General features: G+C 41.6%; 1 protein-coding gene and 1 long non-coding RNA gene across 6 annotated transcripts in view; one reads left to right on the top strand and one right to left on the bottom strand.

The window, feature by feature from the left end:
* Positions 1-925: 925 nt before the first annotated feature.
* LOC146406072 (uncharacterized) lies at positions 926-8,151 on the top strand. The gene is made up of 2 exons (XR_014840063.1): positions 926-1,287; positions 4,167-8,151. It is a non-coding gene; the product is annotated as an uncharacterized LOC146406072 (long non-coding RNA).
* The window catches only part of LOC146406071 (uncharacterized), a 35,795-nt gene continuing 23,738 nt past the window's right edge, over positions 2,921-14,977 (bottom strand). For 2 of the 5 annotated variants that reach the window (XM_085016520.1, XM_085016540.1), the window contains 2 exons: positions 6,284-6,868; positions 3,340-4,471 (listed from right to left, as the gene is read on the bottom strand). Coding sequence is in view for 3 of the 5 variants with exons in the window: in XM_085016540.1 (XP_084872666.1) it covers positions 6,861-6,868 (8 nt within the window). In the remaining 2 variants the exon portion in view is untranslated. Of the gene's footprint in view, positions 4,472-6,283; positions 6,869-7,370; positions 7,541-11,115; positions 11,191-14,977 lie in introns of those variants that run through there. The other 3 variants (XR_014840060.1, XM_085016511.1, XM_085016537.1) reach the window with 3 other exon arrangements.

The raw sequence follows: 14,977 nt of genomic DNA, 5'->3' as shown, positions 1-14,977 counted from the left end.
GGCTATAGAGGCTGTTTCAAGAAAATACCAAAAGGTAGTTAAATATTGTACTTGAAATGGACATCACTGTCACCAGCACACTTGCCCTCCCATCTCCCATCCCCACCCCTTTCCCAAACTTTAGTCAGTGTCTCTACACAAAGCTTATGTACACATGGCCCTTGTATCCTCCTCACCCCCTCCCTCCTTATTTATCCCAAGGCTCAGGGACTGTGACCAACTGTGAGTTCCTTATGTTCTGGAAAAACAATTCAAGTTCTTGTGGAAATAGAATCCCCAACAGCACTCCCCACCCTTTGTCAGTCCATCCCCCCAAAAATGAAGAATATACATCGATCGACCTGATTCAAAACAACTACACTACTGAAGTCCCTACTCAAGGGCTATGCCTGGGATTTTAACCCTTTAAAGTAGAGAAAACACCATGCTCTGCTCTTTCTCATACCATTATTTCATGCAGATCTTCCATACTGTCAACCTTATCTTTCTATTTTTCATTTCAGTAGTTGCATGAGTTAACATAACACAGATAAAAAATAATTTATGTAACTATTCTTTCATTGATGAACACTGAGGATTTATTTCTGTCCCACTTGCTTATTTTCACTAAGGAAAAAATTACAACCAGGTATCTTCAAAAAGACAAATTATTAAAATATAATGAATCCTGACTCTCTAGAGAAAAAAGAAACTTCTCTAAAGTCATGATTTCCTGCAGGATCTCGGAGTATCAGCTAGCAGCTTCCAGGCACTCTAACCAAGTCTGTAAAACCAGGTGTGGTATGTTAAAAGTTAACTAATTGTTAATAATGAACTTATTAACCAGAATTTTTCAAACTTTGTTCACTGAGGAATTCAGGACCTATGAAAAGTGAAAAATTTGTGGACATTGCTTAAGAATCCGAGATGTTAGATTATTAACCTTAACTTTGGGGAGGAAGATCTGATGATGCTTCAAACTCTACTATTACCACCTCAGGGCGTTAACCCTTCTCCCTGATTCCACATCTGAGGTTTTTAGGTTGAATGACTGAGAAGTCCACGTAAACCCAGCAGGAGATTCCAGCAGCAGTGCAAAGGCACAAGACCCTTGCGTCCAGGGATGGAGGCTGAAAGGAGCTGAGTCTTCCGGAGATTGAAGTTTGGGAATTGCTGCTCTAGGAATAGTGAGAAAAGCAATGCTGAGGACCATGGCCCGCAGGAAAGGTGAAGGAGAAAGTTGGAGTATCATGGAACTGGGTCAAAATTCCGAAGAATGGAATAGTCAGAACAGAACATTCAGAACAGGTATGAGAAGTAGATTTAAAGTGGATGCAGTATCTTAAAAGGAGTGAGGCCTGGGACTCTGCAATCAAGTGTAATTGCAGATAGCAATGCTCTATTTACAGAACAACTTGAAAGAAATATAAAATCTAAAAAGTGCTTTCAAATGATCTAAAATATTTCATCCAACCTAGACTGCTATTTTGTGTAAAATGCATCTGAATGCTTTAAACAAGAAATTTTAATATGAACAAAATGTAAAAACTAAATATAAAAACAAAAGCCAAATAATATGCATAAAAATATCTGTACCATTCTGGTCAAGGGAGAAACCTTAAGATAGGTAGAAAACTTAGAAACACAATTACATATAGTCTGTGTGTACTATATGGGGGGAATATATATGTTCTATAGGCCCTAAAAAAGTGTTATCTGTGTTATTCCTTTAGTTAGGTTGGGCTAGACTACAATGACCACATTCTGACCCTCAAATCTCAGTAGCATAACCCAGGAAAGATTTCCTTGAGTAAATACAGTAGACTTCTCAGTGATTTCTGTTGAATAAAACCTACTAATAATATTAATGCTAGCTATCTTGGCTCAAAACCTTTTAGCAAAGTATCTTTCAGAACTTTGTGTAGGGTAAAATGAAATCATATTCACTATTAAATTTACAAGCCCTCATAGAGGTAGACGAATATCACATGATATAATTTATATGTGGAATCTAAAAAAAGTTACAAATGAACTTATTTATAAAACAGAACTTGCCTTTAGAATGGATAAGCAACGAGATCCTGCTGTATAGCACTGGGAACTATATCTAGTCACTTGTAATGGAGAATGATGGGGGAAAATGTGAGAAAAAGAATGTATATATATATATGTGTGTGTATGTGACTGGGTCAGTCACTGCTGTACAGTAGAAAATGGATAGAACACTGTAAACCAAGTATAATAGAAAAAATAGAAATCATTATAAAAATATAAAAATAAAACAGAAATAGATGAACAACATAGAAAACAAATGTGTGGTTACCAAAGGGGAAAGTGGGGTGGGGGGAAGATAAATTAGAAGTTTGGGATTAACATTTATACATTACTATGTATAAGATAACCAACAAGGATCTACTGTACAGCACAGGGAAATATGCTCAGTATTGTGTAATAACCTATAAAGGAAAAGAATCTGAAAAAAAGTAGACATATATGTATGTATAACTGAATCACTTTGCTGTACACCGGAAACTAACACACCTTTGTAAATCAACTATACTTCAATACAAAGAATAAAAAATAATATAAAGTATGATACAAATCAATACATCGACAAAACAAATATAGGCTCACAAACATAGAGAACAGATTTTGGGTTGCCAAGGAGGAAAGAGATGAGGGAGGAATGGATTGGGAGTTTGGGATTAGCAGATGCAAACTTGTTTTATATAGGATGGGTATACAACAAGATCCTACAGGGAACTATATTCAATATGTTGTGATAAACCATAATGGAAAAGCATATGTAAAAGAATATATATATATATATGTATATATGTGTATATATATATGTGTGTGTGCATGTGTATATATATATATATCTCCAAACCACTTTGTTGTACAGCAGAAATTAACACATTGTAAATCAACTATACCTCAATGAACTTTAAAAAGTTTTTAATTCAACAAGCACTTACTGTCTATTGGTTTATTCCATGGGTCCAGTGTTGGGGAAACATTGTGTGAGACACGAACAGAGGTTTATGAGACAAGGTCATTTTCCACAGGCCCTACCAAACTTGTCAGATGAGATGGTACTCCCAAAACCAAGACTCTACAGAGTTTACAGAGTTAAGCTTTATATTATCAATTAGAATTTGGTGGTGGGAAGGAAAATGGCAAAAAATGTCACATGGGACTGTCTTTTCTGTCCTCCGGTAGGGAAAAGAAATAAAAATAAAGTCTAATTCTCACTTCCTTTTTTTTTTTGTTTGTTTGTATGTGGTTTAGAGGAAGGAAGTGTTTAAGGAAGAATCAGTTTCCTAAAATTTTTAGAACCAAAACACTTAGGAGATTGGCTTTTTCTTTTGCTAAAACAACAACTGCAAACGGATATTTATGTAAAGAGTTCAGTCAAACCTAACAACATAAGAGTTTATTTTTAGATTTCTACTTGGCCAAGGGGGAAACATGATAAATGAACCTTATGTTCTTAAATGGGCATGCAGTTGCATTCAAAATATGTCAGCAATCTGACAGAAGTCACCAAACAACACAGATTTCCTAGGCATTATTAGAAATCCCCAAACAATGACCATATTACTACTGCTTTCTTTTCTTCCTTTTTTTAAAACTTACTTTCAGTTTTAGTACTCAAGATCTCTATAGTTTTGAAGATGCCAAAACAAAAAGAATAAAGATTATGTAAACACACAGATATAAACAGAGAGTCCAGTAACCCCAGCTGAGCGGGTACAGAGTTGTACTCTCCATTGGGGACACCACCAGCCACGTGTGGCTCCCAAACACTTGAAAGGTCCCAATAGAACCATGCAGAAGTGCTAAGTCATGACATATGGAAAAAAGAATATAGTGTGCGAGTACATATTGAATGGTAACATTTGAAACATGATTGGTTAACTTAAGTATATGTCTAATTGTACCTGTTTCTTTCTCTTTTTGAAATGTGACTATGAGAAAATTTTAATTGCATGCATGACTCACAAACCCTTTCTACTGTGCAGAGTAGTGGAGTTAAGGCCTGGGCTCTGAAGTGAACCTGCCTGGATTTAAACCAGATGATTGACGCCCCACCCATATGACCCTGGGCAAGTTATATGTGCAATCTATGCTTCGAGTTGTCCAGTACATGAATTGTGAGTGATCAAATATCCCCTATCTTATAGGGCTGCATGAAGATTAAGTGACCAGAGCCTGGTGCAAGGCAAGAGCTTAGTAAGGCTGGAGTTTGTTATTCTTACTTCGGAATATAGAAGAGAGAGAGATAGTCTTCTGCATGAAGAAGCTCTTAAAAGAAATGGAAGCAGTTCCTTCTGCGGTGCAGTGGGCTACGTATCTGGTGTTGTCTCTGGACGGTGCAGGTTCCATCCCTGGGCTGGCACAGTAGGTTATGGATTTGGCATTGCCGCAGTTGCAGCATAGGTTGCAGCTGCAGCTCAGATTCAGTCCCTGGCCTGGGAACTTCAAGATCCTGCAAGTGTGGTGCCAAAAAAAAAAAAAAAAAAAGGAAAAAATAGTTTAAAATCAGGAATCTGGTGAAGTGCTGCTTCCCCTCTCCCCCTTCCCCATCCTCCTATAGCCAATTTATTGTATTGAGAAGAAATCAAACCATCCTTCTAAAATGGTATATGTTGAGGATTTTCAGATTACCTAATTAGGTATGTTTTACCCTCCATAGCTGGGCCCAGTTTTCTGAGGAGCCCAAAGCAACTACACAAAAGTATAGATGTTTCCTTTCTGTGGGCATATGTTACACACACACACACACATTTATTTATGTGGATCTGACTTTGAAAAAATTAAGAGCATGAAACTGTTGCCCCTGAAATCATAGGACTCAGCCTGAATATAGCAACAATAGTTATTTCTGTTAAGCTTTTGCTGTGTATTAAGCATTACCTCTAAGGACTTTACATGTTTTCTTATTTAATTACACCACAGTTTACTGAAGTGGGTATTATTATTTTCTCCATCTCCTGGTGAAAATGTATCTCAAAAAGGTTAACTTAGTTGCCCAAAGTCCATGGTTAGTGGCAGGCAAGAATTCATTCTCACCCAGGTCTACCTGTGGGCATGTCACTGGGGATCTTTTTACTTCTGAGACAACAGTCAATGGGTCTGCATAGCACAGATCGCAGTCCTGTGGAGATGAAGTGCTCTTATTGTATAACAAGGATGTCCCATTAGTGAAGAAGAGCTACTAGGATCACCACATTTGTTTCTACCTGAGCATGACTTCAGGAATTATTTTCAGAATTTCCTGTTGTCTATTCAGTGAGATATTTTTGAGGGAAAGTCCATATTTCACTGATCTCTGCTGTCACACCACATAGTCCAACGCCGAGCACCTAGTTAGTACCTATGTAATGATTGCTGAATGAATAAATGTATGATGACGTGTGCCACTGGCCTTTCTCTGCCAGGGCTTGTCCTCTGAACCACAGAACACAAAAATGTTCTCAGTGACTATTTACTCAACTCTCCCGAGTGTGTACATAACAAATACCAGTCTAAATCCACAGAAGAGAAGCTGATTCATTGCATACAATGGATGTTTGGGACATTAGGGTTTAATTCCCTCTTGGAGCCCTACGGAGAACCATGTTCAGATTAACCCATAGTATTTGAGAACCACCTTGACTTTAGTCAAGGGTGACAAACCACAGCCTGGGACAAATGCAACTCACAGCTTGTTTTTAGAGGCCTCTGGGCTAAGAATGCTATCACATTTTTTGATTGTTTATTTTTTTTAAAAAAAGGAATATGCCACAGACCATAAGTGGCTGCAATGCCCCCAATACTTACTCCCTGACCCTTGGCAGAAAAATTTGTCCTCTGCTTTAGGTCAAGGTGGCTCTACTTTCAAGTAGAGTAGAATTAATTTACCTGGTAAAATTTAGGAAGACCTCTGTGATCTGTGGGCCCCCAGTTCTTCCCTACCAATCTATCTTCAGACACAATAAAATTCTTACCTGTTTTCTTTTGTTCAAGAGCACCAAACAGGCTCTCCAGCTTCATCCTTGTAAAAATTCACATGCCCCCCCAGCAGGATGGCCTAGAGGGTGATGCTTTGGGCTTTGAGTGACATGAGTTCCAACCTCAGCTCTTACCAGGTGTGGCTCGTTGAGTGAAGAATGACAATTATTTCCTCATTTACCAGCTACAGCAGACCCCATCAATAACACTTCTCAGAATACAGCATGTGTATTGGTCATCTTCCTCTATGCAACAACTGACCCCAAAACATAGTGGTTAAAAGAAAAGGAAAGGCAACAAGACTTACTATCTCGTAATTTTGTGGTTCAGGAATCCAGGCATGGCTTAGCTGAGTTCTCCAGCCCAGGGCCTCTCACATTGCATACCAAAGTGTCTGTTGAATCTGCAGTCTCTCAAGATGTCTGTGAGTCTGCAGTTCACCTGAGCTAAGAGCTGACTCCAAGCTCACTCACCGGTTGTTGGCAGGATTCAGGTCCTTGACAACTATGGATTAGCAGGCTGCTATCAGTTCCCATCATGGGGCCTTTCCATGGAGCAGCTCACAGTATGGCAGCTGGTTTCATCCAGCTGAACCAGAAGGAACAGGAAAATGCCAGCAGGAGAGAAGCCACAGTCATTTGTAAACTAATTCCTGAAAGGACATGGCATCCCCTTTGTGGTAGTCTATTCTTTAGAAGCAAGTCACACAGTCCAGCCCAGGCTCAAGGGAAGCTTACACTAGGGCATGACCATCAGGATACAGGGCTTCCATGACCGCCATGGGGCGGAAAGTCTGGACAGTGAATTCAACTGTCCTGGTGGGACTAGAGAAAAGGCAAAGCCCAGCGGTGCATTTCAACATCTCCAGGAGGACGTGCTGAGCATCACAGCTCTGAAATAAAACAGAGGTAAAGACTCTTTCTTGTTCTGTGACTTACAAAACTGTCCATGTCTGGACAAATTACATTATGTGTCTGAGCCTTTGTTTCCTCATCTGTAAAATGAAGATCATAACACCTATCCTGCAGAGTAGACCTAAATATTAGATTAGATAATGTACAGAAAGCACCTAGTCTAGTACTGGGCATATGGTAGATGTTTATAGCACAGTTATCATCTTTTTCCTTCTTACCTATGTACTAGTCTACCAAACTAGCAGTCAATACTCTTTATCACAAAGCTCTGGATGAAGAAAATGACATTTGGGAGGGATGTTTCAGAGAAAACCGCATTGCAATAAAAGTAACACTTTAGTTTTTCACTTTGCACTTAAAATGTTTTTACATGTTTATTTTCCTTTATCCTCACAAGCCCTGTGTGGGCAGCTTGCAGCTTATCTAGATTCATATTTGTGAAATGGGAAAAGTAAGAAACAGAAAGATTGCACGACTTACCTAGCCTTCTAATAAAACAGTATATCAGTAAAAAGAGCTCTGCGAAGACGGGGTCAGGATCAGGGGTGTTTGGTGGTGCCAGGAGCAATGACACACTGGGACCTGGAGTGCCAGTGAAGTGTGGGTAGGAGGGTCTTTGTGATCAGGAATCCACAGGGTCCCACTCTGGTCTGGACAAAGCAGACCAGAATCAGCGGCCAGGAAACAAGTGGCAGACAGAGCTTGCCTAGATCAGAGCTCAGAGCAAATACGTAACAGAAAAAAAATGCAGTCAGAAAATAACCAGGCAGTGAATGCAGAAGAGCAAGGCTGGGAGAGGCCAGGAGGTGAGGGGTCAGGGGGGCCCGGATGGAGAACAGACACAGAGGACTTCGCAGCCAAGAGAATACTCAAGAGGCGTTTTGATCACCAAGCAGCAGCCAGGAAGGTGCTGGGACAGCAGGCACTGGTGTAGGCGAGGGCATTCCTGGGGTGACTGGCTTGGAGAGGTCCCGATGGCAGGCTGGAGGGGCTAAGGGGTGGTCTTTCCTGATGGTCACCTGGTTCTGGAGCTGACTCATTTTAAGTAGGAGAATGACATGGTCAGATTTTGTATTTTAGAAAAGTTAGTTGGCATCAGAGGGAAGGATGCAATCATGGGGGAAATATTTCAAAAAAAAATAATGTATTCTCAGACAGGGTTCTGATAAAAGGCTGTATCTAATCAAAACCATCTATGTGTAAATATACTAAAAGCCATTGAACAGTACACTTTAAATGAATAAATTGTATGGTATGTGAATATATCTCTCTAAAGCTGTTAAAAAATAGGTGGGAGGACTTCCCTGGTGGGTCAGAAGGTTGGGGGATACGTTGTCGTCACTGCTGTGGCTCAGGTCACTGCTATAGCAAGGGTTCACTCTCTGACCCAGGAACTTCCACATGCTGTGGGAGCAAATAAAAAAAAAAAGCGGAGGTGGGGGAAAGTGTTTGTGATAAACAGGCAAGTGAAAAAAGCAGGTTATCAAATGGAACACACAGCATTGCATTTTTATTATACATAATTACACATATGTCTACAGAGGGAATATGCACTAAGTTTTACAGTGACTTTGATTATTTTTACATCCATGGTTTCCATTTTGGGGGCTGCACTCATGGCATGTGGGGGTTCCTGGGCCAGGGATCGAACCCAAGCCACAGCAGTGAGAAAGCCAGATCTTTGACTGCTGGGCCACCAGGGAATTCCCAATGGTTTCCATTTTTAAAAGTGAGCTTATATGACTTAAACAGTCAAAGAAAAGGATCACATGCTATCATTGCTTTGTTTCCCCCCTCCTTTAATTTTTACTGTGGTAAAAATGCAAATAACATAAAATTTCCCACCACAACCATTTTAATATGTACAAGTCAGCGGCATTAAGTACACTGTGGAACTATCACCACACTTTAGTTCCAGAATCTTCTCAAAAAACAAACAAACAGGCAAAACCCATCTAAATGTATGCACATTTTTCCACTCTATGCTTTCCTACCTGGTCCCATTGTTAACTCCGTGGGAGATGTCTATTTTAGGCAAGAAACTACTTTAATAGGTACCCTGGATCATGAATACTCTTCATGACATGAAATATTGCAACTCCGTTTATTCCCTAACTTCCTAGAGATACTACATTGAAGTTTGAGAGCCACTGCATTTTTTTGTCTTTTAGAATTGGGTTTATATTCTATTTCAGAAATGATAACTGAAAAAGCGTTTGTTTTTATGGAAATAATGAACTAGAGGAGAATTTTTCACCATTTGTTAGTGGCATCTGCCAGTCTGCTTGGCAGTGTCTGACAATAAATATCTTTCTTGCTTTATGGAAATGACACATTTAAATATAACTTCATTTTAAAATGCATTGCGAAGGGAACGAGATATATATTACACATATCAAAAGCATAATAAAGCGGAAGAGGGTTACACCTGGCTCTTTTTACACAGCCTCTGAAGACGTCTTTTGCAGTGAGAAAGAATAGGTATGGAAATTACCAAATGACACATAACAGCCAGCTGCCATTCTTAATGTTGAATATGTAATTCTGCAGTGTAAGAGAAAGGCATGGCTGTGTGTGTGTGTGTGTGTGTGTGTGTGTGTGTGTGTGTGTGTGTTGTGTGTCTGTAACAGCGGCACAGTGTTCAGAAAACAAAAATAGCATCCATCTATGCCATAGATGATCCTAAATTTTTGGTTTTCCCCAAGGAGTTTCTTAATTTCCAGAACTAAATACCAACTCTTGAGAGTTGATACTGAATAGTAATCATCAGTTCTGTTCACCAAAAATTTCTGGTTCTCTTCCCAAGCACAAAACAGGACAGTAGTTATCTGTTCCCTTAAAGTTAAAAAAGCAACCATGTGACTCACTTCAGTCAGTGAAGTATAAAATGTATGTATCATATGTTAGGAAAGGCCTTACTGGGCAATGGCTCTATTATCCCCCTGGCAAGAGGGACTGCCAGAGGCCCATTGTTTACCAGATCACATGCAGCATGAGCAAGAAATGAGTATGAATGTTTTGTGGCAAAACTAGTCTGTCTTGAAAAATACCAACCTTGGAACCTAGACATAGAGTGTTACCATAGCAAATAAATCTCAAATATATGGTGGTGGCCAAGGGCTGGACAGTGGAGAGTGAGCAAACGACCACTGGATACTAGAATGATGGTTATCCATGTAATACAGGTGTTTCACCAGAACATTTGGTAAAACTGTTGCCTGTATAATATGGCAGGCAGAAAATGTAGCTCTAGAGAAAAAGACATGTTAGGAAGCAGTGTTAGTGGCATGTATTGAGTACCAATGGGTTGTATTTTACAAGGCACCATAGAAAGAGATTGCCTCAGAAACAACCAAGCAGTTTGCAAACACCCATACAAGAGAAAAAAGGAAATGTCCAGAAGTCTGGGAATCTTCAGGGTTACCAGAGGCAACTTCCTCTCTCTGTAATTTACCAGAGTTCTTGGACTTCTTACTCAACAGAAATTGATAAAAGGCCAGACAAGTAATTCAGGCAAGTCTTTATTGGGGCTCCCACTGTAGCACAAGCAAGCATGAACGAGTAATAGGTGCTCTTGCTCATTCCCTGAGAGGGGGCAAGCTGGTTCCTTATATGGGTGGGTAGGGGGAGCCTAGAGGGGTGACTTAGGCGGTCTGCCCACCCCCTTGGTGGTGCTGTATGAGGCTGCATGTGTAGTACCCTGCTTTTGTTCTCTGCTCCTCAGAAGTGGCAGTTGGGTTTTGGGGTATTTTTTTTTTATATCTTACTTTCATAATTTGCCCAACTACACATGCATACAGTTATTTTTAGTCCCTTATAGTTTCTTTGTATTTTTGTTGAATTTATCCAGGTGCAAATACTCAGCAAAAGGTCCCAGGTCCCAGCCTGTCTCATCTCCAGCAGGTGAAAGATGAAACTAAAGGCTCTGAAGAACAAAAGCCAACAGAGATTCTGCCTTGTGATGAGTTTATAGGGTATCAAGGATGTTATGGACTGAATTGTGTTCCCACGCAAATTCAGATGTTAAAGTCCCAACCCCCAAAACCTCAGAATGCAACCCTCGTTGGAGATGCAAAGATGACTAGGTTCAAAGGACGCCCTTGGGGTTGGGCTGTAATCCAATAAAACTGGTGTCCTTATGAGAAAAGGGAGATATGGAGGACATAGACAGGACATAGACACTCAGGGAAGTGACCGCGTGAGGACACTGCAAGAAGGTAGCTACCTGTAAGCCAAGGAGAGAGGCCTCAGGAGAAACCACATCTGCTGGCACCTTGAGCTGGGCCTTCCAGCTTCCAGACTGTGAGGAAACAAAGTTCTGTTTGAGCCCTTAGTCTGAGGTATGTTGTTATGGCAGCCTTAGCAAAATAATACAAGGCAAATGGCCAGCACTCTGCTGAATGAATGTGTTTGACAAAATACGGTAAATGTTTTCAGTTGAACTAGCTATCACAGAGCTCAAAGTTTTAACAATGAAGAGAAAAATAAAAGAGGCATGAGAATAAGAAAGCAAAGAAATATGGCAAATCGAAGAAATATATCGATAAAAGAAAGGTGGGTGGCCAGGGACACATATGGCTGTGTGGAATCCAATAAGTAAGAAGCTATGTTAGTCTGCTTGGCAAGAAAAAGATGACACACAAAGTCCTTAACTGAAGGGAGTGGAATAAGGAAACAATTCCAGGGTGTGTCAGTTAAGGTGTCAGTTCGGTTTGTGGGGATTAGCAACAAGAGGAAACCTCTACCACCCCAGGGCCTGTAGGATGGATTGAGGGCCCAGTGTGGCAGGATCGTGGTGGGGTCTGGAGCCACAGAGGAAAAGGATCAAGATAGAAGAAGGAGGCCCTGTAAGGATGGCACAAGGCTGGGGGAGGAAGCTTCAGGATGGGGGTAAATACTTCTCTCTCTCTCTCAAATTCTGCCCTCCCCTTTCCTATCTGTTCTCTAGGGTCTAAATGTTTATGCCCCTGCCTAAAATTCATATGTGGAAATGCTCACCCCCAAAGATGATGATATTAGTGGATGGTATTTGGGTCACAATATAAAAGAGGCTGCCCAGAGCACCTGGCCCCTTCTGCCTTATGAGAGGCCAGGGACCTGAAGCTGGCCCTTCCCCAGTCTGCTGGCTCCCTGATTGCAGACGTCTAGCCTCCAGAAATGTGAGCAATACATTTCTGGGTTTAAAAGCTACTGAGTCTGTGCTATTTGGTTACAGCGGCCTGAGCAGACTGGGACACTGTGCTTCTTATTCCTCAAACTGACAAAGAGGCAGATAGTCAGAGAGTTTACATGAGGCATCCATAGAGGGCAGCCCCTGGGCCCAGAACAAGGCAGGGAAGGGAGGATATTTGCTGGAGAATAACTAGTACAGAAACTGCCTAAATCTTTAACAGAGATATACCGACAAAGAAAAAACATCCTTGAAGGAACAAGTAAAGGTATGAGACCTAAAATGATCTTGGGGCCCCCAGTCTGCTATTGGTTAAATGCAGAAAGCTGTTCCTCACTTCCTAGTTGGAGAAGGTGTCCTCAACAGGCCATGCTGCCCACTGGCCTGGGGCAGAGCTTCTGCCCTCAGGTTCTAGTAATTTCTTTTCTATGAATCAGGGACTAACTTGTGTCTCCTTTTCTCCCCATCCGAATGGCCCACCATGGACCTCATGGCTGTTCTGCTTCTCTTCACGCTTCTCCTCCCAATAGGATTCAGAAGGTGACATGAGCTGCTCTCACCAGTAAAATGTGAGCAAGGTGCCATGTGTCACTTCTGGGTGGCAGACAAGAGCTGGTGTGCAATTCGTCACAGTCTTTCCTTTCCTTTCCTCTTGGCACCACCACCAGCAAGTTCCAGCAACTCCTCCATCTCATTTGGCTGCTGAGCCCTCCAATAAGCAGAAATGCTGAACATGTATGTCATGAGCAAGAAATACATTTCAACCATTTCAAGTCCCTGAGACATTTGTGTGTTTTGACCTCATCCTAATCCAGCCAATCCCGACTGAAAACAGGTGAAGACAGTGAGTTAACAGCTAAAAATCTAGACTGTGTGCATGCTAAGGTAGAAATGTTAGTGCAAGTTTGTGTGCCTGATGCACAGTGAGGCCAAACGAACTGGAATGTCAGAGTCTGGAGCAGAGAACAGTTTATTGCAGGGCCTTGCAAGGCAATGGGTGGCTTGTGGCCCCTCAAAAGCCTGAACTCTCTGAGCCAAAATTGCAAAGCATTTTTCAAAGCCAGGTGAGGGAAGAGGGTCTCCTGGCTGAGTGATCAGCTCATGTACAATTCTCCAATTGGCTGCTGGTGAGGTAATAGGGCAGGGTCACCAGAGTTAACGTTATCACTCCTTAGGCTCCAAGAGGCCTGGGGGCTGTATGCCCTTGGTCATTAAGTAGGGAAGGGATTTTCACATTGGTAAAACAACTCAGGAAATGCACATCAGATACTGTTATCTAGGTACGTCAGAGAGGAGCTAAAACGGAGGATATGGGGGAAGGGCCTGCCCACGGAAGGCCCCATAGTGTCCTGCTTGGTTACAGAAACAATAACATCAGAACCCTTAATATCAATCCCCGGCATCCTTCTTTAAGGCCACATTAATTGTCGGCCAGATGGTATTTGAATCAATGATCTCCATCCCCCATTCCCCCTGCCCAGTGGAAATTTCCCTTCCCTATGCCTTACAGAGCTCCAGCTTAGGAGTCGACTATAATTCGAGTTGAACTGAAGCAACAACCTCTAATAACAAATGCTTGTTTCCTCCTTCACCAGTATCCCGTGAGATCCTCCTAGAACAGTCAGCACATTTCTAGGCCTCTGGTATAACACAGTGGAGGAGACAGAGAAGGCCCCTGCTTTCCCAAAGCCCACCATCTAGCAGGAGGCAAACTCCATACTAAAACTCAGCCACTGTAGCAGGGAGGTTGGAAGAGTCTTCTCGGAAGAGGTGAATTGAAAGTAAAATTGGAATGACCAGAGAGAAGAGAATTCCAGGAAGGGAGAACAATGTGTGCTGAGGTCTTGGAGCAGCAAGGAGCTGGGTGTCCGAGGAACCATCAAAAGGGCACAGCCACAACTCACAACTTGATGGCTAGGACACTATAGCAGGAAAAGCCTTTCTAGGAATAGGCAGGTCCAGATCACAGGTGGCTTCCTAAGTCACAGTAGGAGTTTGGGGTTTATTCTAAACATGAGAAGAAGTCACCAGAGGCTTTTAAGCAAAAGAGTTAAGTCCTCTTATTCAACTGCAATCCCACCCCCACCTGCCATAACTAATCTGTGGAGAAGGAATTCAAAGGAGACAGTATGGGAGCAGCAGCCCAGGTGAGAGGTCACAGTGATGCAGAGAAGAGGGCAGATTCAGGATGTTTTCCTGTGGATTTTGATACCCCTTAGTGCAAAACTGAATGATGAAATGAGAGAATCAAGACTAACTCTAAGATTTGGCTTCAAAAACTGGGTGGAGGTTGGTGCTATTTCACTATGCTGGGCTAGATGTCAGTTGTTAACATTTGCATTTAATTGTGGCCTTTAATACACTGGCCCAGGATAATGGGTACCTGGGAAATGACAGAACTAGTAGGGGAAATACTTTTGAGGTGCTGTGAGACAGAGCTTCCTCTAAGAAGAGAAAGAAAAAGAAAGAAGGAAGGAAGGAAAGGAAGGAGGAAAGGAAGGAAGGGAGAAAGAAAAGAGAAAGGAAGGAAGGAAAGAGAGTTCCCTGGTGGCTCTGTGGGTTATGGATCTAGCATTATCACTGATGTGGTGTGGGTTTGATCCCTGGCCTGGTAACTTCCCTCATGCTGGGGTGCGGCCAAAAAAAATAATGATAAAGAAATATTATTGAAAGAAAGAGAAAGAGAAAAATTAAAAAAAAAGGGGGGAGGAAGGAAGGGAAAGACAGACTGATTTTTCTCACATTGGCATGAAAAAAATCTCTCCATAGCATGATGTGATCTAACCTTTAAGCTTTAGTCTTCCCAATAGATTCACCCTGTACTCTGGTCCCCAGTCTTCCCCTTTGGCCCAAGGAATGAGATAGTAGGTGAAATCCCTATTTTCCTTTCATGTTAGAGTCAAACTAGTGCAAAATA

Source organism: Sus scrofa, chromosome 1 (assembly GCF_054392235.1).
Source record: "Sus scrofa isolate SSC_HxYL_T2T_F1_AM1 chromosome 1, Sscrofa_HxYL_maternal_Yorkshire_Landrace_v2.0, whole genome shotgun sequence".
NCBI lineage: Eukaryota > Metazoa > Chordata > Mammalia > Artiodactyla > Suidae > Sus > Sus scrofa.
The sequence above is the reverse complement of the archived record's forward strand: the minus strand, read 5'-3'. Positions and strand labels throughout refer to the sequence as shown.